General features: G+C 37.3%; 1 protein-coding gene across 2 annotated transcripts in view; it reads right to left on the bottom strand.

Annotated features, from left to right (window-relative positions):
* Positions 1 to 1,503: 1,503 nt before the first annotated feature.
* The window catches only part of BGAL10 (beta-galactosidase 10), a 33,371-nt gene continuing 12,962 nt past the window's right edge, over positions 1,504 to 21,912 (bottom strand). The window contains exons 12-19 of one of the 2 annotated variants that reach the window (XM_028236275.2): positions 21,567 to 21,769; positions 15,589 to 15,698; positions 15,094 to 15,203; positions 6,155 to 6,262; positions 4,914 to 5,024; positions 4,576 to 4,787; positions 2,423 to 2,759; positions 1,504 to 1,912 (exon numbers count right to left, since the gene is read on the bottom strand). In XM_028236275.2, coding sequence (XP_028092076.2) covers positions 1,802 to 1,912; positions 2,423 to 2,759; positions 4,576 to 4,787; positions 4,914 to 5,024; positions 6,155 to 6,262; positions 15,094 to 15,203; positions 15,589 to 15,698; positions 21,567 to 21,769 — 1,302 coding nt within the window. In that variant the 3' untranslated portion in view covers positions 1,504 to 1,801. The remainder of the gene's footprint in view (positions 1,913 to 2,422; positions 2,760 to 4,575; positions 4,788 to 4,913; positions 5,025 to 6,154; positions 6,263 to 15,093; positions 15,204 to 15,588; positions 15,699 to 21,566; positions 21,770 to 21,912) is intronic. The other variant, XM_028236276.2, reaches the window with a different exon arrangement.

Here is a 21,912-nt window from a genome sequence, read left to right as displayed (position 1 = left end):
GCTAATATAATTGGTATAATAAGAATCGTATATATATATTTTTTACTGGTGTAATGAGATTGAGAGTATAAAGAGGTAAAGTAGTAACGTAAGTAGAATCACTCTAATCATTTCATTTTTTCTTTCACAAAAGTTAAAAAAGTCAAAAAGTCATCCCAAATAAGGTTTTTTAGCGCAGGCTAAATAGCCAAAAAATCAAAAAGCCAATCCACTTCCCAAACAAAGGGAGTGAAGCTTTCACATTTTGCTTTAGCTTCAACAGTTATTCTTTCGATAAATTTGAGGAAATTACCAATAAAGTCACCAAAGAGTGTATCAGAGACAATGATGCTCTAGAGATCAAATTCCGCGTCAGTGGAACCTCGTCAATGATGACCTCGATGTCATTACCATCAACGATACACACAGATATATATATATATATATAGCAAGAGAGAGGAAGAGAGAGAAATGGATATATACATATACAAATCTGTGTGTATCGTCAAAGTAGCAGAGGAGGTAGGCGAAGGATGGAGATTGAAGACGACAATGGTGATCGGTGGTGATGGTCCGTCGATAGAGAGAGAGAGAGAGAGAGAGAGAGAGAGAGAGGAGGAGAGTAGAAAGAGAGACGATGGATGGAGACTGGTTTGGTTTGATTAGGGTTTGGGAAACAATATATATATATATATATATAGTTTGATTGTTTGGTAGGAGGTTGTCCTTATGAACCAAGTGTTTTAGAGTGTGTATATTTGAACAAAGAAAATTTAAAATTAGATTTATGAACTGAATGCCCATAAAAAAAAGATATTTTTAAACTTTTTATTTGTTCTTAATTATAAAATCACTAAAAAATAAAAACACCAAAAATGAAAACAGCACCAAATAAGCCCTACTATATTTTCAGTAGTTTTCACTTCGGACTGACATACTCTTCAATATCACTCCTACCCTTTCACTTCGGACTGACATACTCTTCAATATCACTCCTACCCTTTAGTATTATCAACAATGATAGAGACCATTAATTTTGGAGCTCTAAAAAGACCACTAATGACATGGCACTCAATAAAAAAAGAAAAAAAATAAAACACCAAGGCCAAAACATCAAATCATTCCTGGTGGGACCCACTGCCACATCATTAGTGATAGCACTAATTAGTGCTCTCACTCATTTTCCTAGTATTATATCACAAAGCAAGAATAAAGTCTTACACTCATATTGCATATTGTTTACCATTTTTAAATAAAATATTATAACTTATTTACAAATATATTTCAAATTAAATAAAATCTATGAAAATTAAGAAATTAATATGTCTCATTCCTATTAGAAGCTAAAAATGTTTTTATTAACAAATGTGAACATGTTCATTGCAAACATCATATAAAATTAAAGGATATAAATGTCTATATTACGAATATAATATACATATCACACCCCCTTGCTCTTATCATGAATCTATATAAATAACAAATGTGACAATTAAATACAGCTTATACTTGTCTAGCAAACAATTGGTGAAACCAACTTCAAATTTATTTATTGCATCATTTTTTTTTTCCCGTTGGAAAACAAAATTAAATTGACATAGTAGAATACCTTAGAATTAACAGTAATCAGTTTAATGCCCTCTCAAACATGTTGTACCTCAATTACTGAAAAAAATTACATAACAGCAGTATTCCCTGCTAGATGTAAAAAATAAAAACAAATAAATAGAAGAAAGAAAAACTAAGAGAGTCCCATGACAAACGAAAATGATTTAACCTTCTTCGTGTGATCAAATATAAATGCCGACATGAACTAGCCAACTCAGCTGCAAACCACTTCAACCGCGAGTTTCTTTATTGTGCCGGGACACAATCCCTTGTTGAAATTCACTCGTGTCAATTCTACCCTGCACTCATTTTCATTTAAGCAAACCTGCAATAGTGTTCAGGCAAGTTAGAGAAATAAAGCATTACAAGCATTTAAATAAAATGAGAAAATACTTGGTACACAAAACTCTTGATGTGTGAAAAAAAGATGGGGTGAATGGAATATTAACATGGTGCTTCATGCCAATACATTTGTGGTCAAGCTTCAGATGGTAGTAGTCTCTACATTCTTTTATTTTTTTTGTAAAAAAAAGAATGAAGATGAAAAATCAAAATCAATAAGGTAACAACTCAAGGACATGTTTAAAAAAATAACAAAGATGTTTGGATGTGTGCTCGAGACGTGTTGGAAATGTCCAATGAGTGTCAAGAAGTGCCGGTGTCCGACATGTGTTGGGCACGGACACAGACATGCCATCTTCAAAGAGTCTGTTCTTCTTAGATTATATTTACGAGTATATAACTGTATTATAATGTCACCATTTCATCATCATTTTTCATTTGTCTATATTTGAATAAGGAAACCATTTCAACACTAGGGACAGCATGCGTTTACCTTTTCAACCACAGAAGTTGAATTGGGATCGTGGCAGTCACCCATGGTATAGGATCCACAAGTCCCCGAAGGAGTTCCAAAGCTAGCAAATTTGACAGTGGAAATGTGGGTATTTATTGGGCATTTCAATTGGACAACTGCACTATTTTTGTGATCCCGAGTTCCATCTTCAAGCAAAGATTCAGGTTCAAAGGAGGGGTGATCCTCAGAAACGAGAGCGCAGACACCTGAGGTCTTCCGTTTGGAGAATCTAATATTAGTAGGATCTCCACCCTTCTCCTCAAAAATCACCAGAAAGTTTCCAGATGGCTTGAACCAAGATCTTGGAACATGGTACCTGTTCCATACAGAAAACAATAAACTTCCATACCAAAAAATTACATACAATGTTCATTTTTCTTCAACATCGGTTAAATGAGAAAGCTTAATGAGAATTAAAACCTAATTGTTAAAATATATGATACCAAGAAACTAATGGAAGTAAAAGCAGCAAGTTTCAAGACAATTTGATGTTTATCCAAATCTTTGTGGGTCTTTGATGAAGTTAACGACATAGATGTTGGAATGTGTCTCACATCGCCTGAAGTTGCCATATCTGTGTTGGTTATAAGGCTTTAGTTTCCCTCTTCTTTAAGTTGAAAAGCCCAGCTCACACTTCTTAAAATCCAAGTATAAAGTGTTGGAATGTGTCCCACATCGCTTGGAGTTACCCCATCTGTGCTAGTTATAAGGCTCTAATTTCCCTCTCCTTAATACCTGGGTTTTAAGGAGAAGTGTGGGCTGGACTTTTCAACTTGATATCAGAGCTTGGTTGGGCCTGTGACTGATGGGCTATTTGTCCAGCTAGCTAGTGTGTTTTGTGGTCCGAGAGGGTGTGTTGGAATGTGTCTCACATCGCTTAGAGTTGCCCCATCTGTGCTGGTTATAAGGCTCCAGTTTCCCTCTTCTTTAAGTTGAAAAGCCCAGCCCACATTTCTCCTTAAAACCAAGTATTAAGAAGAGGAAAACTAGAGCCTTATAACTAACATAGATGGGGCAACTGCAAGCGATGTCAAACACATTCCAACACACCCTCCTGGACCACAACACACACTAGCTGCACAAATAACCCATCAATCACAAGCCCAACCAAGCTCTAATACCAAGTTGAAAAGCCCAGTTTACACTTCTCCTTAAAACCCAGTTATTAAGGAGAGAGAAACTAGAGCCTTATAACTAGGCCCAAATGAGGCAACCCCAAGCGATGTGGGACACATTCCAACACTTTATACTTGGATTTTAAGGAGAAATGTGAGCTGGGCTTTTCAATTTGGTATCAAAGCTTGGTTGGGCCTGTGATTGGTATGCTGTTTGTCCGGCTATTGTATGTTGTGTCCAAGAGGGTGTGTTGGAATGTGTTCCACATTGTCTGGAATTGCCCCATCTGTGCTAGTTATAAGGCTCCAATTTCCCTCTCCTTAATATCTGCATTTTAAAGAGAAGTGTGGGCTGGACTTTCCAATTATAGAGATATCCCAGAAGTCAAAGTGCATCTACCTTTACACTGATCATTATCCATTTTCTCTCAACAACCATAAGAGTAACTCCAATGGTCATTGCTCAAATGGCCATTTTTTGGCTAGCTGTATTGACAAAATTCCATTTTTGCCAATATTGTTCCAATGGTGAAGGAGAAATAGAAGAAATTTAGATAGAGCCATTTTTGCGGGGCCCATCATGAAGAAAAAACAAAACAAAACAAAAAAATTGGAGTTGAATTTGTTATAGATCTAGGCAATATTTATCCTTGGAAAACTTGCTTAAAAAACTTAATCCTGAATGCATCATCTTCTGACCAATTCCCTCAGAAGCACTTTAAGCTATGTTGGAACTTTGAAGATTACAAGAGTTCTTTAGGCTGTGTTTGGATCTTCGATTTGCCAAGGGATTTATGGAGGGGGAAAAAAAAAATTGAGAGAAGTGTAAATCAAACATTAGCTAATTTTTGTCAGTTTCCCATTCCCTGTTCTTTTACTTCCAAAAGTCCCTCTCCAAATCCTAGATCCAAACACAGCCTCAATGAACATCCCCTACAGTTGCATGTTGGTTGGACTCCATTGAAAAGAAACAGAATGTTAGTTATTAGCTCTTCGTTTTCATTCTTTTTGGCTTACCATCTCTGCGTTGGTTCTCCACACCCTGTGCTGCATTTGTTGGGGCTGAATTTGCCTCTATAATCACATTGTTGTACACACTCATCATGTTTAGAGGCTTTTATAGGCCAGTATCTTCCAATCTCTTCTCCATTTAACCACGCTAGGCCTTTCCCCATATGAATCATGTCAAGTCCAATAGGTTCATCCCCGGGTGGAGCATTCACAACAGCCTGCAAGATTTGAAGCAATTATTTTTCTTCTAATGTGAAACTATTAAATACAGCTTTTAAAATTCATTTCAGAAGAAAATAAAAAAACTAGCTTAATTTTCTGCAAAGTGATCTTTAGGTGTCTACCTTGTACCATGTGAGAGGCTGTTCCTTTGGTGGTTCTGAAGTTGGTACCCACTTTACACTATTCAAACCATCAGCCTTGTAGATACTTAGGTGTTCTCCTTCCAATCCAATCTGAAACACAGAGGGAGAGTGGGGGGGAAGGCGTCAGTGTTAGATCACCAATTGTCCCCAAAACTTAAGTTGTTGGGAAATGGGCCAAACAATGTATATCAAACTATCCAATACCCTCCCTCGCTTGCAATCCTGTCTTGCACGTGGAGAAAAAAATAATGCAAACAGAAAGACTTGAATCCAATATTTTTCCCAACTTGAGCTCTGATACCATGTTAGATCACCAATTGTCCCAAAAGCTTAAGATGTTAGGAAATGAGCCCAACAATGTATATCAAACTATCCAATAGTCAGATGGAAATCATGAAAAGAACCCCTCAATATCAACGAAGACTTTTCACATTCAATCTCATCCCATAAAAAGCCATAATCATTTTGAGGCAACTTAACCAGGAATCATATTCTGCTTCTCATTATAGTTACATTAAACATTGTATATTCCAAAACTCCATGTGTCACAACCTTTGGTTGCTCCTGATGTTTAGAGAGCAGTGGTCAACAGCATGACAATTTGACTGAAAACCTGCTGGAGTTGAGTCAATTGACGAGTTGACTAAGAAGGAATTCACTGCATTTTAAACTCAAATTAAAAAGTTGAGTTGGCTATGTCAACTTGAAGCTCAACCAAATTTGAATGGTCGGTCAGTGAGAGTTAAAAAAAAAAAATCCCAACTTTTCAGCAAATTAGTGTGTTGTGGAAAATTCACTTTTTACTGAGTGCTTTCATTTTCCAGACTTAATCAAATGATCACCAACAAATTATTACAACCATTTTCATAAACAATGACACCCTTACAAATAATCCTAGCCATTAGATCAAATGAATATTAACAATCAAACAAGACCTAATTTAAGCAAAACAAAGGCCACATAAACCTTAAAAGTTCCCTTTCCACAACTAGAGTTGTAAAAGCTATTCTAACATGATCAATGACTAGCAGTACTGCATCAGCCATTTAATTTCTACCAGTATTGACCATCAGACCTATGCTATTTAATCAAACCAACATATTTTCCAATGTGAATAACATTGACCTAAGGCCAGTATATGTAAATAATACAATTTGCACGCACTTTCAGACGTGCACAAAAATATAAATAGAAAAATTTAAAAGAAAAAAATGAATCACCTTGTAGTTCCAATTATATGTTGTCAAGTCCTTTGTTCCATTGCGGAAACCCTTTATCAGTACACTAGTCAACCCTGCTCCAACCCATTCATAGAATGGTCCTCCATTCTAAATACAAGAAGCAAATACAATAAAGAGTTGAAATAGTATAACATAAAGAAAATTTTTAAAATTAAACACCAAGATATCAAATATAAGTCATGTTACATTATATATTTCCCATGATTTGAGAAAGCAGGTTTATTATGAATAATGAAGTTATCTTAAAAAATGTCGGACATAGTTATCTCATCGTTGATGCCACATCCTAAGAAGCACGGATACAGATATAGATATGTACACAATGATTTTCAAAAAATCAGGATACGGGCATGGTGGTAATACGCCAAAAATATATTATTTTTATATTTCTATTTATATGAATATTACACTAACAAACAACCAAAAATAATGAAAAACCATAAAATACTATTTTTTCAATCATAAAGCATTACCTCACTAATATTAAAAGTAATTAACGTAATAATAAATAGATAATTCATGAAAACAAATAATCACAAATCAAACGTGTCCTAAGGCATGTTTAGAGGCAGGACATGCATATCCGTGATATGTCCCCAATGTGTCTAATGAAAAAGGAAAAAAAAATAGACACATGTTTTGGTGCGTCTAAAACATGTCAGTGTCTGACACATGTCAGACACAGCTACGACGACTAATTTGATGTGTCTATGCTTCATAGGCCACATCTTAGTAGCAGGAATCGTCTCAGATGGCGACGACTCTGAGGAAAAAGTGCGATTTTGCGCTTCTGAGGAAGAATCGTAGCAGAATCGCGAATTTGAGGAGAGGGAAACGCGAATCTGATGCGAGAAGGGAGCACTATTGAGAGGGAAAGGAGAGTACCTGGTCGCTGACTTCGATCTCGCCGTTTGACTTCCCCGTCTCAGCCCTAGTCTTCGTCCCTCTTGTCGAAGCCCTAGGTCTTCGTCTCTTTCTCTCTCTCGCTTCTCTCACTCTCGATCTCCTCTTCGTCTCTGCCTCTCTCTCTTTCTTCGTCTCTGTTGCGTCGCTTGTTTCTCCCTTTCTCGATCTATCATGTTCTCTCTCTCTCTTTCCCTCTCCGTTTTCATTGATTTATATGATATAATTTATCATATAATATATATATATAATTTATAAATTATAAATTATAACATAATTTATTATAAACAATATAATTTTTATTTATTATTTATTTTTTAAACAATTATTTCTTAACTTTTTAACATATAATAAATCATCTAATTGTTTAAAAGAAATCTATTTAAATCATATATAATAAAAAAATCTTTAAAAAATTATAAAATAAAACATCTAATTTTTATTTATTATTTATTTTAACATAATTTATTATTCATTATAATAAATAAAATATAATTAATAAAAATAATACATAAGCGCTTCTAATTTACGACTCCTCTAAGTGGCCACGTTCCCCCGCTCCCGCCCCCGCCCCCGCCCCCGCTCCCGCTTCGTGCAACTAAGGGCCACATCTAACCTTGTCAAGAAAGAACTCATAATCACCCATCATAAAGTGACTACCTTCATTTACATTAAGAAAGTTGTTCAAGAACAAAAATGAGATAGGCATCTGTTATAAACCTATTATTAAGGTCTTCCTTTAAAATTTTTATGTTTCTAGTTCTAGCACTAAGAAACCAAAGGCACATAAAATAACCCACATATGCACATCTACAATTATATTTGTACCCTATGGCCATGTTTGTTTGGGCGGACTAGATTATGTTGGATTAACATTCTCATGACTAATAATTCTAGGACTACGAATCCCTTTGGATTGTGAATCATATCCTATGCTTGAATTGAGTTAGGATTATAAGGAGGGACTAATAGTCCAAACTTTGGCTTAGTCCTCCAATTTATATCCCACCCCCCTCTGTGGGATTGAATAGTCCATCATAGGTGGGATACCATATCCGGATGGACTGTTAGTCCGTACTTCAATTGTTTAACCAAATATCGGATTAATAATTTTATTGGACTATTAATCCTATTAATCCAATCCCAAGCTCATGTCCACCAAAACAAACATGGCCTATATCTAGAGTTTGGGACTAGCCATTGTGAATTCATGTCCATGTCATACCATTGCACTCTCAAGTCTCTGTCCATGGATTATTGCTATTACTAATAATATTTTAGAAATATTTCCTAAGTAGAAGTTCAAAGGCATAACAATTTCACATACTATAGGGCTTAGCCTCACAATAGGCCCACATGTCCTATGATTTTCAACTCAAACATACACAAGGGCCTGAAACCAAAACTGTTATCAGCTTGAATTTGGAAAAATAAAAGCAACTCCAATATCTGAAAAAAAAAACAAAAAAATAAAAACACTTAGATATCTGACAATGGAAATTGGTTTGGAAGAATAGTAACATCACAGGTACTGCATTGTCCAGACTGAAGTTTCTAGTAGTAGCCACTGAGCTACAAGTATTGTTTGTGGGTGATTTTCTTATATAGGTAAATAATTATGTCTAAGGCACCAAACAAGGGGAGCTTCCTCTGTACAATTGAGTATACAAAAAGCCTGCCTTGGAGCACCTCCGAAAGATATCTTGTATGAAATCAATAGAAGCTATAGAAAAATCAGAAAACTTCCTTCCATAGGGAGTAGAGTTACCATCCCTTCATGCTAGCATTTTTGTCCTAATGTTGGAAAGAGTTATGTGGTAGTCAAATGAGATCTGGTCAAATCCAAAGTTGATTGCGTATGTGTGTCCTCATTCTTGTTACTGTATACCAAAATATCTAAGAGGTTGTTTGGTTAGCACTAAAAAAATTGCATTTTTTTAGTTCTTCATTTTTTTGGATCATATCATCTCTCTATTTTTCTGTATATCTTTTCATAAAAAGTCAAAAAGTATACTAATATAGTATATCCCAAACAGCCTAAGTATTTGCTTGACATCTCCTAAATAAGTGCACTTATTTAGATAAGTGTACTTATTTGGGTCACATCATTTCTTTATTTTTCTGCACATCTTTTCGTAAAAAGTTAAAAGTGTACTTATTTAGATCATACCAAACAACATAATGTGTGAATAGATTCTTAGCCAGGAAAAACTGAAGGGGGCAGTAGTAAATGAACACAACAATGCATGGGGAAAAACAGAAAAATTTATGACATATTTCCCAATAAGGGACTCTAAAACGATCAAAATATGCATCAATTGAAGAGAGGAACTCAAATATTGAAAAATGTTAGTTTTTTTTTCCCTTTTTTCGTAGGGGGGTCAGTCCAGTGTGTTCACTGCAATTTGAGCCCTGTTTGAGACTAAAGCAGGCGGGGTGGTGACCCCATCCTAAGATAAAGTCTAGGCAATAAGACTTTGAGCGCACTGGCACATCAGAGGCTATAGCATATTGTAAGAAGGTTGAGTTATTATTATTAATGTTGTTGCTATAATCCCATTTAGGGATGGCAATGGGGGTTAATGGGATGGATATTAATTCTCCATCCCCATTCCCCTAAAATAAATTTTCCCCATTCTCCATGGGTACCACCCTTCCCATTTCTTAATGGGTTTGGATTTTCCCCAACCCACTTTAATCCTCATTTTTATTTTATTTTTATTTTTTATATTTAATGTTAACTACCAAGGTTCACAACAAAAGCTAAATATACCTTCAATCTTTTTTCTTTCTTTTTTAATATATTTAATGTTAACAATTTTAATTTTTTTTTTTTTTTAAGGTTTTAGCTAAATATACCTTCAATATTTTTTCTTTCTTTTTTAATATATTTAATGTTAACAACTTATTTTTTTATTTTTTTTTAAGGTTCACAACAAAAGCTAAATATACATTCAATCTTATTTTATTTTATTTGGTTCAACAACAAAATCAAATACACATTAATTAATTAATTAAAAAGTTTGTTTTATAATAATCAAATATATAATTTTGAGACAATCAAATAAGTTTTAGTAATTGAAAAAAAAAATGTGAAAGAACGTGGAAGATTAAAAAAAAAATTACAACCATCTCTCTCTCTCTCTCACTCTCACTCTCTCCCAAACATGTTATAAGAACCTATTTATAATGTTATAAGAGCCTGTTTGAAGAAATAAAATGTGAAAGAACCTGTTTGAAGAAAGTGTTATAAGACCCATATTAAATTGCATCAGGGCATAAACAAGGAATTGTTTGTTGATCTCTTAGCCACGGACATTTTAGACATTAAACCATCTTTCTCTTAGCAAATTTGAATCATTCATTTTAATTTATCCAAAATCTAATTATACATTTTAACAAATCTGAACCACTCATTTTAAGATATCTATGCCTTACCACACCCAATCCATCCTCCATCTTCTTCCTTTAGTCCCCCACGAATTTTGTTGTTTGTTACTTTTAAAAAACAAAAAATGTTGATTTTCTATCTAAATATATTTTTATAAAAATATAAAAAAATAAATGAAGCATAACATTGGGAAACAAGCTGATTTCAGTTAAATCTGTTCATAACTAAGAAAAATTCTTTTATTTTAAAAAAAATTATTTAGTAAGACTTTGTATCCCCTTTTTGTTTTTCCAGCAAATAAATCTTTATACCCATGCTTTCTAACCAATCACAACTCATGCTTGTTTCGATTCTCTACAATTTCCTTATTTTCAAATACATTCGTATATATATATATATATATATATATGTTGTATAAATTGTGTGATAACATAAAACAAATAGATTCATATTCGTTAATTGAAATTTCAGAACAAGCAAACCATTCTGAAAATTACAATACATAACAAAATAAAATAACATAGAAAAACAAACCGAAACCTGCACTAGACAGTGTCCTTAATTTTTTTAAATAAATTTAAAAAATTCTAGATATGCATAAAATTTGACAAGAATAATGTGACAATATGTGTATTTGATTTTATTATTGAACCAAATAAAATAAAATAAGATTGAATGTATATTTAGCTTTGGTTGTGAATCTTTAAAAAAAAAAAAAAAAAAAAAAAAGGTTGTGAACCTTAAAAAAAAATTTAAAAAAATAAAAGAAAAAAGACTGAATGTATATTTAGCTTTTGTAAAAATTGATGTATATTATTGATTGATGTATTGATATTGTGTTGTGTTTATTACAAATGGTGAGTGGCTCATTATATAGGAGAGGGTGAGTGTAGTAGGTGAGGAGTAGGTGGTGGTAGGTGATCGTAAATTGGTGGTAGGTGATGGTAAATTGGTGGTAGGTGATGGTAAATTTTAACAGCCCCCCGCAAACTCAAGGAGGATAGAAACTAACCAACTTGAGTTTGGAGAGAGTAACAAAACAAGAAAATACATAAAAATAAAAAAGGATAGGAGACACTGTATGGTCGTGTCAGACCATTGGTGAAGACACTGGATGGTGGTGCCATAACGTTGTAGAGGACACAGTATGGGGGTGTCATAACGTTGTAAAGGACACTGTATGGTGGTGTCATAACGGTGTAGAGGACACTGGATGGCGGTGTCATAACGGTGTAGAGGACACTGGATGGCGGTGTCAGACCGATGTAGAAGACAGTTTATGGGGTCATGTCGGACCGTTGTAGCAGACAATGTTGTGACAGTTTACGGAGTCTTGCTGGACCCTTGTAGAAACTAACCGGAATCAATGTCGGGACAGTTTACAGAGTCTTGTCGGACCCATGAAGGAGCTAACCGGAATCAATGTCAGAACAGTTTACAGAGTCTTGTCGGACCCATAAAGGAGCTAACCGAAATCAATGTCGGGACAGTTTATAGGGTCATGTCGGACCGTTGTAAAAGGCGAACCGGAATCAAATGTTGGGACAGTTTATAGGGTCATGTCGGACCGTTGGAAAGGCTAACCGGAATCAAATGTCGGGACAGTTTATAGGGTCATGTCGGATCGTTGTAAAAGTTGCACCATCAAAAGGCGTGCCCAATCTTTCAAAAGGCGTGCCATCAAAAGGCGTGCCCAATTCATCAAAAGGCGTGCCATCAAAAGGCGCGCCCATATTGTCGGCGAGCGTCGAGCGGCGCATGATGCGCGTGTCTGCCGCTTCGTCATGTTCTATATAAATCAATGCGGAGGCTGAGGCAGAAAACCTGCTAAAATCTTCTGAAAAACTCTTCCTTGCCTGAGAGAGAAACTCTGTAATACGCTGTAACCAACCCGTCTCTGAAACACTCAGCAACATGGCCTCTTCTTCCCATCCAGCTACCCAAAACATGGCTTCCTCTTCCCGTGGTCTGCTCACGCTCTTTCCAGAACTGAACGAGCCCACAAGAGAAATAACTGGTGCGGTGGCCAGTGAACCTCAACCAAACACCTCTAGTTTTGCTCCGTTGAACTTTCCGATGCGGTCGGTGGAGCAAAAAATGGCGGTGCAAACTGATATTGAGGCCAATCAGTATACTCTGAAGTCATGTGTGGAAACCATGACTGCGGTCACAAACTTGTCGCACCGGCTGCAGAGCAGGACAAATGAGATGCAACAGTTAAACTCCCAACTGGCTCTGCTCCAACGCATGTATAAGGATGCGCGAGCAGAGATAAGTGTGCTAAAGGCAGAAAACAAGGAGCTGAAGCGGAAGGCCACCGTGATGTTCCGATTCGGAGGTCCGCCATATGCGGTAGTGGAGGAGTATGGGGGAGTGAACGTGCTCGGTGGACAAGGAAACACGGAGGCAACACCAGCAAGGGCCGTCCAGGACGGAGGCAAAAAGAAAAGACCGGCGGCAGAGTAGAGAAGAAGTGAGGTCGATGTGTGGCCGCTGCAGAAAAGAAAACAAAGCTTTTGTTGTTGTTTGTTTGTTTGTTTGTTTGTTTTTTTTTGTTTTTTTTTTTTTGTGTAGAAATGTGATGGGGGTTAATTCCCTGTCATGAATAAAACGATGTGTGGTGTGTTTTGGTTTATGATTTGTGTTTTTTTTTTTTTTTTTTTTTTTTTAAATAGATATGTGATAAAATAAATGAAATTATAAAATCAATGGGGAACAGGTTGGCAAAAGAAAAGTTTAAAAGAAATGATGGGAAATATTAAAAGAAATGTGAGAGAAATGATGAGTGTAATGTGATGATGATAAAAGAAAATAAAAATCATGAAGAGACATGCCACGTGAGTTAAAGAATAAAAAATAAAAAAAGGAAAAGGTTGAAAGATTAAAAAATCAGAGGTGCATGTGTGAGTGTGTGGATCTCTTGTTTATATTAAAAAACCAGTGTGTGAATCTGTGAGTGAAGATTATATATTATAATAGAGTATAATGGCAACAGCTTTATCAAAAGGCCACCCTCATGGCTACTCAAAGCACGTGATCGCAGAACACCCCAAAGAGAGAGAGATTAGAGGGAGAGAGAGAGAGACAGTTTGGTTTCAGCTGCACCATCTTTTTTCCATCTTCCGGGCCTCCAAGACCTGTAAAACCCTCAAGCTCCAATTCTTCCAATATGCCTTCCTCACCTATTACATAAACCTTCTTTTCTCGAGGGAAGTCATGGACTTTCAAGAACATAGCCGCTGCAAATGATGAAGAGAATATCTCCTCCTCGCTGACTGAAATTCCAAGGGAATGAAATTTTTTGGCATAGTGCCTTCTTGACTTAGTGGAATTGTTGGTCACAAAAACCAGCTTCTTCCCCTTGGAACGAAGCATCTGTAAGGTCTGAGGGACTCCATCAATGAGCTTATCGCCCTTCCAAATTACACCATCGCAGTCAAAGAGAAAAGCATCAACAGAATGCAAGAGATCTGTAACGCTGTGAGGACAGAGAAGCTGGGGTTGTGCCGCACAGTCTTCGCCGTCATTCATGGTTGCAGGGCAGTGCAGGAAAGAGTAAGAGAAATTTCAAGGTATGTGTAGAAAATTCGAGCGGACTAGGTTGAGGTCCGGCGGACGGCTAAGGTGAGGTTGCCGCCCGCCGGTGAAGCGAAAATATTAGGTTCTAAACCTGCTCTGATACCATGTAAAAATTGATGTATATTATTGATTGATGTATTGATATTGTGTTGTGTTTATTACAAATGGTGAGTGGCTCATTATATAGGAGAGGGTGAGTGTAGTAGGTGAGGAGTAGGTGAGGAGTAGGTGGTGGTAGGTGATCGTAAATTGGTGGTAGGTGATGGTAAATTTTAACAGCTTTGGTTGTGAATCTTAAAAATTAAAAAAAAAAATGGTTGTGAGCCTTAAAAATAAAAAAAATAATAAAAAAAAAGATTAGATGTATATTTAGCTTCGGTTGTGGATCTTAAAAAAAAAAAAAAAAAAAAAAAAAAAAAAAAAAAAGTTGGTTGTGAACCTGAAAATAAATAAATAAATAAATAAAAGAAAAAAGATTGAATTTATGTTTAGTTTTGGTTGTGAATCTTAAAAAAAAAGAAAAAAAAGAGGACATATGGGTAAATTAGTGGTACCCACCCCCAACCCATCCCCTGTAGATATTTAAAGAATATCACTTACCCTACCCAATGGATAGAAAAAAAAGGGAAAACCCATGTATTTGGGTTGGGTCTCCATGGATACCCACAGGGTAGGTTATCCATCGCCATCCCAAATCCCATTCTTCCATTTTCTTCCAATAAAAGCATACAAATTAAGAAGTAAGCATAGTCATCTGTATGATCAAGAGCAAACAATTGCCACATACGAATAAGAAAATCATTATGTCACCAAATTTCATCACAATAGTCAAAGCAACAAAGTAGATAATGGAAACAACACCTGCAAAATGAATCTCTTATTATAAAAACCAAATCCTATTGCGCTGCTGCAGACTACCATTAACTCAGTTGATAGTCCCTTTTCGACAACATGAAATTAGCTTTTCAGGTGTAACTAGTATTGACCAATTAAAACCTTCAGCGACCATAAGCAACACAGTTTTACTAAATAAATGAGAACTTACTTGTAGGCCGACAGTCATGCTTAAAAGAGCAATTTCATTTTTCCCAGCCTTGAGAGAAATGGGTGTCTGAAATTTGAAAGGGGATACTGAGCCATTTCCGGATGCACTAGCTAAACAGCAGCAAGTAAATAATAATTAAGCTTAGTTAGGGACACACGTGGCACTTATGTTGTTTGGATCATGGATTTGGGTACAGATTTGGAAAAGGAAACAAAAAAAGCAAGGTAAATGGAGAAAAAAATTAGCTTACATTTCATTCACATTTTCCTCACCTTTTGCTTTCCTTTTCCAAATGCCTTACCCAAATCCACGATCCAAACACAGCTTTAATCTAGTACCATAAGTGAAGGATATTCTCCAGACTAGTCAGAATGGCATGAAGTGACCATTCCAGTTCTGATACAGAGCCATAACTATGGAAGACTGCTTATGAACAGTTCTTTATACCATAAAAGGATACTACTGTAGTAGAATCTCAGGAAAATAGATAATAACCTTGAAGTTTCTGATTCACAAAAGCATGGAGAGCATGACCCTTTGATTCAACTACGAGCATTGGCTGGCTTCCTTTCTTCAAGAACTCTTCATTCTCATCAACATGTAAGCTGCCATTAAGGATACGCTGTAAGAACTTGAAGCAAACTTAGAGTGCCAGTAAATGTAAATTTAAATGCATAGATTGACTATTTCAGATTTATTATACCCTTCTGGTCACCTGTACACTTAAGAGCACTAACTAGCATAACAAATCACTTTATTTAAAGAAATTCTGGTTAAGAACCACTATTTAGTTGAAAAGCCTAGCCCACGCTTCTCTTTAAAACCCAGGTATTAAAGAAAGGGGAACTAAATCCTTATAACTAGCACAGATAGGGCAACTCCAGGCGATGTGGGACACATTCCAACACACCCTCCTAGACCACAATATACACTAGTCGGACAAACGACACACCAATCACAGGCCCAACCAAACTCTGATACCAAATTGAAAAGCCCAACTGTTAGAATTTATCTCCACCTACCACCTCCACTATCACACACTCCACACCTACCACCTCCACTATCACACACTCCACCTACCACCTCCACTTCACTCCTACACCTACTACCACATTTTCTTCTATATATAGGAATCCTTGTAATTGTAATCAATATCAATATATACTACAACATATCAATAAATATCAATCAATACATCAATCAATAATACATAAATTATTACATGGTATCAGAGCGAGGTTAAGAACTTAGTGATTCCGCTTCACCGGCGGGCGGCAGCCTCGCCTTGGTCGTCCGCCGGACAAACCCAGAACCAAGATTTTCCAGTCCAGAACCAAGTCTCCGAAAAGTAATCCCAAAAGTGAGCTCAGGATCCAACCCAACATCCAAAAACTCCGACCCATCTGGTTTCTTCCCAACCAGACCCGTTTGACCACTGCCCTGGCCCGACGCACCAAGCCTCCGTGGATCCGCGATAGTAGTTGGGTTCAGAGTCTCCAACCTAAACCCTCCGCCGCCATTGCTGAACCTAGAGAATGGCTTCTTCGCTGGGTGGAAATCGACATTTCTGCTGAACAGAGATTCGATTGACGGCGGAGCTGGAGAATCCGATGACCCATCTGGGTGTGAATTGGGTGTTCTCTTCAACCGGACTCCTCCGCCGCCGGGAAGAGAAGGAAGTGGGAGGACTAGGAGCTTCCTTGCTACATTACCAGCTTTCTATCGTCATCTGCGGATTCGGCTTCAACTCCAAGACCGATCTCACCATCGAGTCGTGGGCTCACCACAAAGCCCTCGACCAAATGAAGTTCTCTGCCTCGTCTAATGAATCTGACTGAGTCCTCTCTCTGATCTTTAGAGTGGTGCCGCTCTCATGGTTCCCGCGGCGTCCAGTTTGCATCACCGTAGAGGGAGAGAGTCCTTGGCCTCTTCGTCGTGTTCGGCGGCATCATGGGAAGTACTGAGGCCTCTGATCGTCTTTGGCATCGTGGCCCCTTCGATCTGTTTCACAACCTCGCTGACGTCCCCTTTGCCGCTGACTCCAGCGATCCATGGCCATGGTAGTCGATCCCTCCTTCTCTGACTCCTCCTCCACCGCCCTAAACATCTCCCAGTTCACACACCCACCAACTTTCTCTCTCTCACTTTTCACCCTCTCTTTCTTTTTTTTTAATATTGCCATCCCTACTTTATCATTCCCATAAAGCCGCTGTCTGATCCCACCGCCCATCACCGACATATTTTTTCTTATTTTATTTTATTTTCAACCCCTCATCATATTTTATCATCATCCTTTTAATCCCATCATTATATTCTTCCCCATATATATATATATATATATATATCTTTTTTTTTTATTATTGTCTTTTATTTTATTGTTTTTGTTTTGTAAAGAGGGGCACACGTCCAATCCAAAAAAAAAAAACAAACAAACAATTTCCTAATTTGCCCAACACTCATATTTTATTCATTTTATTCATATCAGGGGCTCACCCCGATCACCATTTTACATCAAAAAAAAAAAAAAAAAAAAAAAAAAAAAAAACAACCACAACAAACAAAACAATTTGTTTTCTTTTCTGCAGCCGGCCACCAACCGACCTCACTTCTTCGCCTATTCCGCCGGTCTTTTCTTCTTGCCTCCGTCCTGGGCGGCCCTTGCCGGTGTTGCCTCCGTATTTCCCACTCCACTGGGCACGATCACTACTCCCTGCTCCTCCACTGCGGCATATGGCGGCCCTCCAAATCGGAACATCACGGTGGCCTTCCGCTTCAGCTCCTTGTTTTCTGCCCTTAGCACGCTTATCTCTGCTCGCGCATCCTTATACATGCGTTGGAGCAGAGCCAGTTGGGCGTTTACATGCTGCACCTCATTTGTCCTACTCTGCAGCCGGTTCGACAAATTTGTGACCGCCGTCATGCTTTCCACACATGCCTTCAAAGTATACTGATTGGCCTCCACATCTGACTGCACTGCCATTCTTTGCTCCACCGACCGCATCGGAAAGTTCAACGGAGCAAACTCCGGGGCGCTTGGTTGAGTTTCCAGTGCCACCGCACCAGTTCTCTCTCTCGTTGACTCGTTGAGGTCGGGAAAGAGGGTGAGCAGCCCGCGGGAAGACGATGAAGCCATTTTCTAGGCACCAGAGTGTTACACAGTATCTCTCTCAGAATTCTCTCAGAAAACAGAGTGTTACAGAATCTCTCTCAGAAATCTCTCTCAGAATATCTCTTGCAGGTTTTTTGCCTCAGCCTCAGCCTCTGTCTTATAGCCGAGGCAGCCACGCGCATCGCGCACCTCTTGCCACTAGCCGACAAAACGGGCACGCAAGCCAAGGCGCCCACGTGCCTCGCCATCATGTCTGGCACGCCTTTTGATGAATTGGGCACGCCTTTTTATGGCACGCCTTTTTATGAATTTGGCACGTCTTTTGATGGCACGCCTTTGATAGATTGGGCACACCTTTTGAGGGTGCGACTCTTTAAGGGTCCGACAAGACTCTGTAAACTGTCCCGACATAGATTCCGGTTAGTTTCTACAAGGGTCCGACAAGACTCTGTAAACTGTCCCGACATTGATTCCGGTTAGTTTCTACAAGGGTCCGACAAAACTCTGTAAACTGTCCCGACATTGATTCCGGTTAGCTCCTTCATGGGTCCGACAAGACTTTGTAAACTGTCCCGACATTGATTCCGGTTAGTTTCTACAAGGGTCCAGCAAGACTCTGTAAACTGTCACAACAACTGTCACAACATTGTCTGCTACAACGGTCCGACATGACCCCATAAACTGTCTTCTACAACGGTCCGACATGACCCCATAAATTGTCTTCTACAACGGTCCGACATGACCCCATAAACTGTCTTCTACATCGTTATGACACCACCATACAGTGTCCTCTACAACGTTATGACACCACCGTCCAGTGTCTTCACTAATGGTCTGACACGACCATACAGTGTCTCCTATCCTTTTTTTTTATTTTTATGTATTTTCTTGTTTTGTTACTCTCTCCAAACTCAAGTTGGTTAGTTTCTCTCCTCCTTGAGTTTGCGGGGGGCTGTTAGAATTTATCTCCACCTACCACCTCCACTATCACACACTCCACACCTACCACCTCCACTATCACACACTCCACCTACCACCTCCACTTCACTCCTACACCTACCTCCACTATCACACACTCCACACCTACCACCTCCACTATCACACACTCCACCTACCACCTCCACTTCACTCCTACACCTACTACCACATTTTCTTCTATATATAGGAATCCTTGTAATTGTAATCAATATCAATATATACTACAACATATCAATAAATATCAATCAATACATCAATCAATAATACATAAATTATTACACCAACCTACATTTCTTAAAACACAGGTACTAAGGAGAGGAAAACTGAAGCCTTATAACCAGCACAAATGGAGTAACTCCAGGCGATGTCGGACACATTCTAACACACTATCCTGGACCACAACATACAGCAGCCGGACAAACGGCATACCAATCACAGGCCCAACCAAGCTCTAATACCAAATTGAAGAGCCCAGCTCACACTTCTCCTCAAAACCCAGGTATTAAGCCTTACAACCAACACAAATGGGGTAACTCTAGGCGATATGGAACACATTCCAACATAATTCTGATTAAGAGCCAGTTGTATGATTGTTAAGCATATATAAATGTCATAATTATACTTTTTCTATTTCTGATTCATCACACCCTTCATTTCACTAATATACTTAGAATGAAAACTAATTAGTAGATCAAACACTTTTAGATAGAGAAACTCATTTAAGGAAGCACTAGTAAAACTATAGGACATGTACACCAGATTTTGTTCTGGTCCACGAAAGAACTAGCTATCATAAACAAACTGGAGATGGGAACGACAATTGTTTCTATTCTATTTACTGTTTATCAATTATATTATAAAATCAATTTTTCTTTATGTACTATCTCTAGATTTTATATTTCATTAAAAGAACTTGTATAGTGTTTAACATCTTGATACAGTTTTGAGCAGTGATTGAGATTATCAATATCAGCACATTAGTGTGGAACCTATCAGCCTTTACTCTTCAGAGGTACAGGAGACAAGCTAGTGTGCAAGCAGCTTTGGAAGGACTAAAGCTGCTCAATTGCATAAGATTAGGCTCTCTAAACCAAACCAAGCTTTGTGTTCCAATCAATTAGGGTTGGCAACATGAATCCTTTTATGTCAAGGGCTATATGCTCAGCTAAATATAATCAATTCATAATCTTTTTTACTACTATATCCCATGTTAGTTTAGGTTTTTCCCTCTCCCTAACATTTCCATTTACAGTGATCATATCACTTCATTACCATTGCATCTACCAGTTTTCATTGTATATAAGCAAATCATCTTAGTAAGTTCTCTCTTAACTTACCTTCAATTGGTGCTATTCCTATCATTTCACAATTATATTCATTTCTAATTTTATTTTTCCTGACCTTACCACAAATCTATCTTAGCATCCTCATCCCAGCTACACTTAATTTATTAACGTGTTGTTTCTCATTTACCCATTTTGTCCCATGAAGCTATCACTGGCCTTGTAACTGTTTTATAAAAAAATTCTTTCAATTTTGTTATTATCTGTGGATTGCATAATATACCAGAAGTTCTTGTCCACTTAAACCAACCAATTTTGATTCTATGGGTCACCTCATCTCTAACCTCTCCAATCTAAATAACGAAATTATTCACTCTTTGGTTTCTTTTTGTTTTCGGTGTGCACTTTTCACTATTTCTACTTCTATTCTTACTAAAGTTACATTCTATGTATTCAATTTGAGTCCTACTTAATTTAAACTTAATTTCCACTTAATGTATTCTATGTATCTTGTGACTCAAGTGTTTCTTTTAATTCCATCCACTAGGCCAATATCATTTGCAAACAATATATCCTGAATATGCCCACTGACAGGGGGGTTTAAAAAAACTGGTGGAACCAGTAAATCAATACAGACCAATACAAACAGTAGGTTTGGTTTCATTTTATGAAGGAATAGTTAGGTTTCGATTCCAAATAATTAAGAATCATTGATTACAATTCAATTCACGGATTAAGGCATAAAAATACCGCATTAAACCAAACACTTCCCATTTTTTTTTATTAATTTTAATATGTATAAGGGTGTTCCACAAAATACTTGCTCTCCTTCTCATTGGCTTCCTGGAGCCCAATCTCATTCAAATGTACTTTTTTTTATGAAGATGTGCGTTTGTGTAATGTTTTTCATTATGTATATGATTTTTACACTTGTTATATTTTTGACAATTGCATTTCTCTAGTATAGTATAAAATATCAAGAATTTGGTGTGTCTTATACATTTTATAAAAGTTTATTTGGTGAATAATCTGAAATTTTGAAATATGCTAGTTGATTTTTTAGAATGCTTCTATAGGTAGAATCAAATTTTAGGGAGACCAACCTGGTTGTATACCAAAGGTAGTCAGTAGTATCTTTTGTTGTATTGATGTGATCAACAAAACCATTTTTAACAAAATCAGCTTCTCCCCAGATCCCAGCTTTCTCCACAAAGACTTCCCATTGAAGTCCTTTCAAGTCTTTATTTACAGATGATGGCTGCAAATCCTCTGGTACCATCTCAACATTAGAAGTTTGAGACCCAACCTGTTAGAAGTACCAAATGTAAATTCCAAACTGTAGTTAACAGGGAAAAACTAGATGAAATGCAACCACACCCATCACCAACTTGTGGACAATTGATGTGAATGTTATGGATGACCATAATTAGAACTGAGAAGTAAGATGTG

Source organism: Camellia sinensis, chromosome 1, assembly GCF_055761805.1.
Source record: "Camellia sinensis isolate YWXY chromosome 1, ASM5576180v1, whole genome shotgun sequence".
Classification (NCBI taxonomy): Eukaryota; Viridiplantae; Streptophyta; class Magnoliopsida; order Ericales; family Theaceae; genus Camellia; species Camellia sinensis.
Note: the sequence above shows the minus strand (reverse complement) of the source record. Positions and strands in the feature narration are given on the sequence as shown.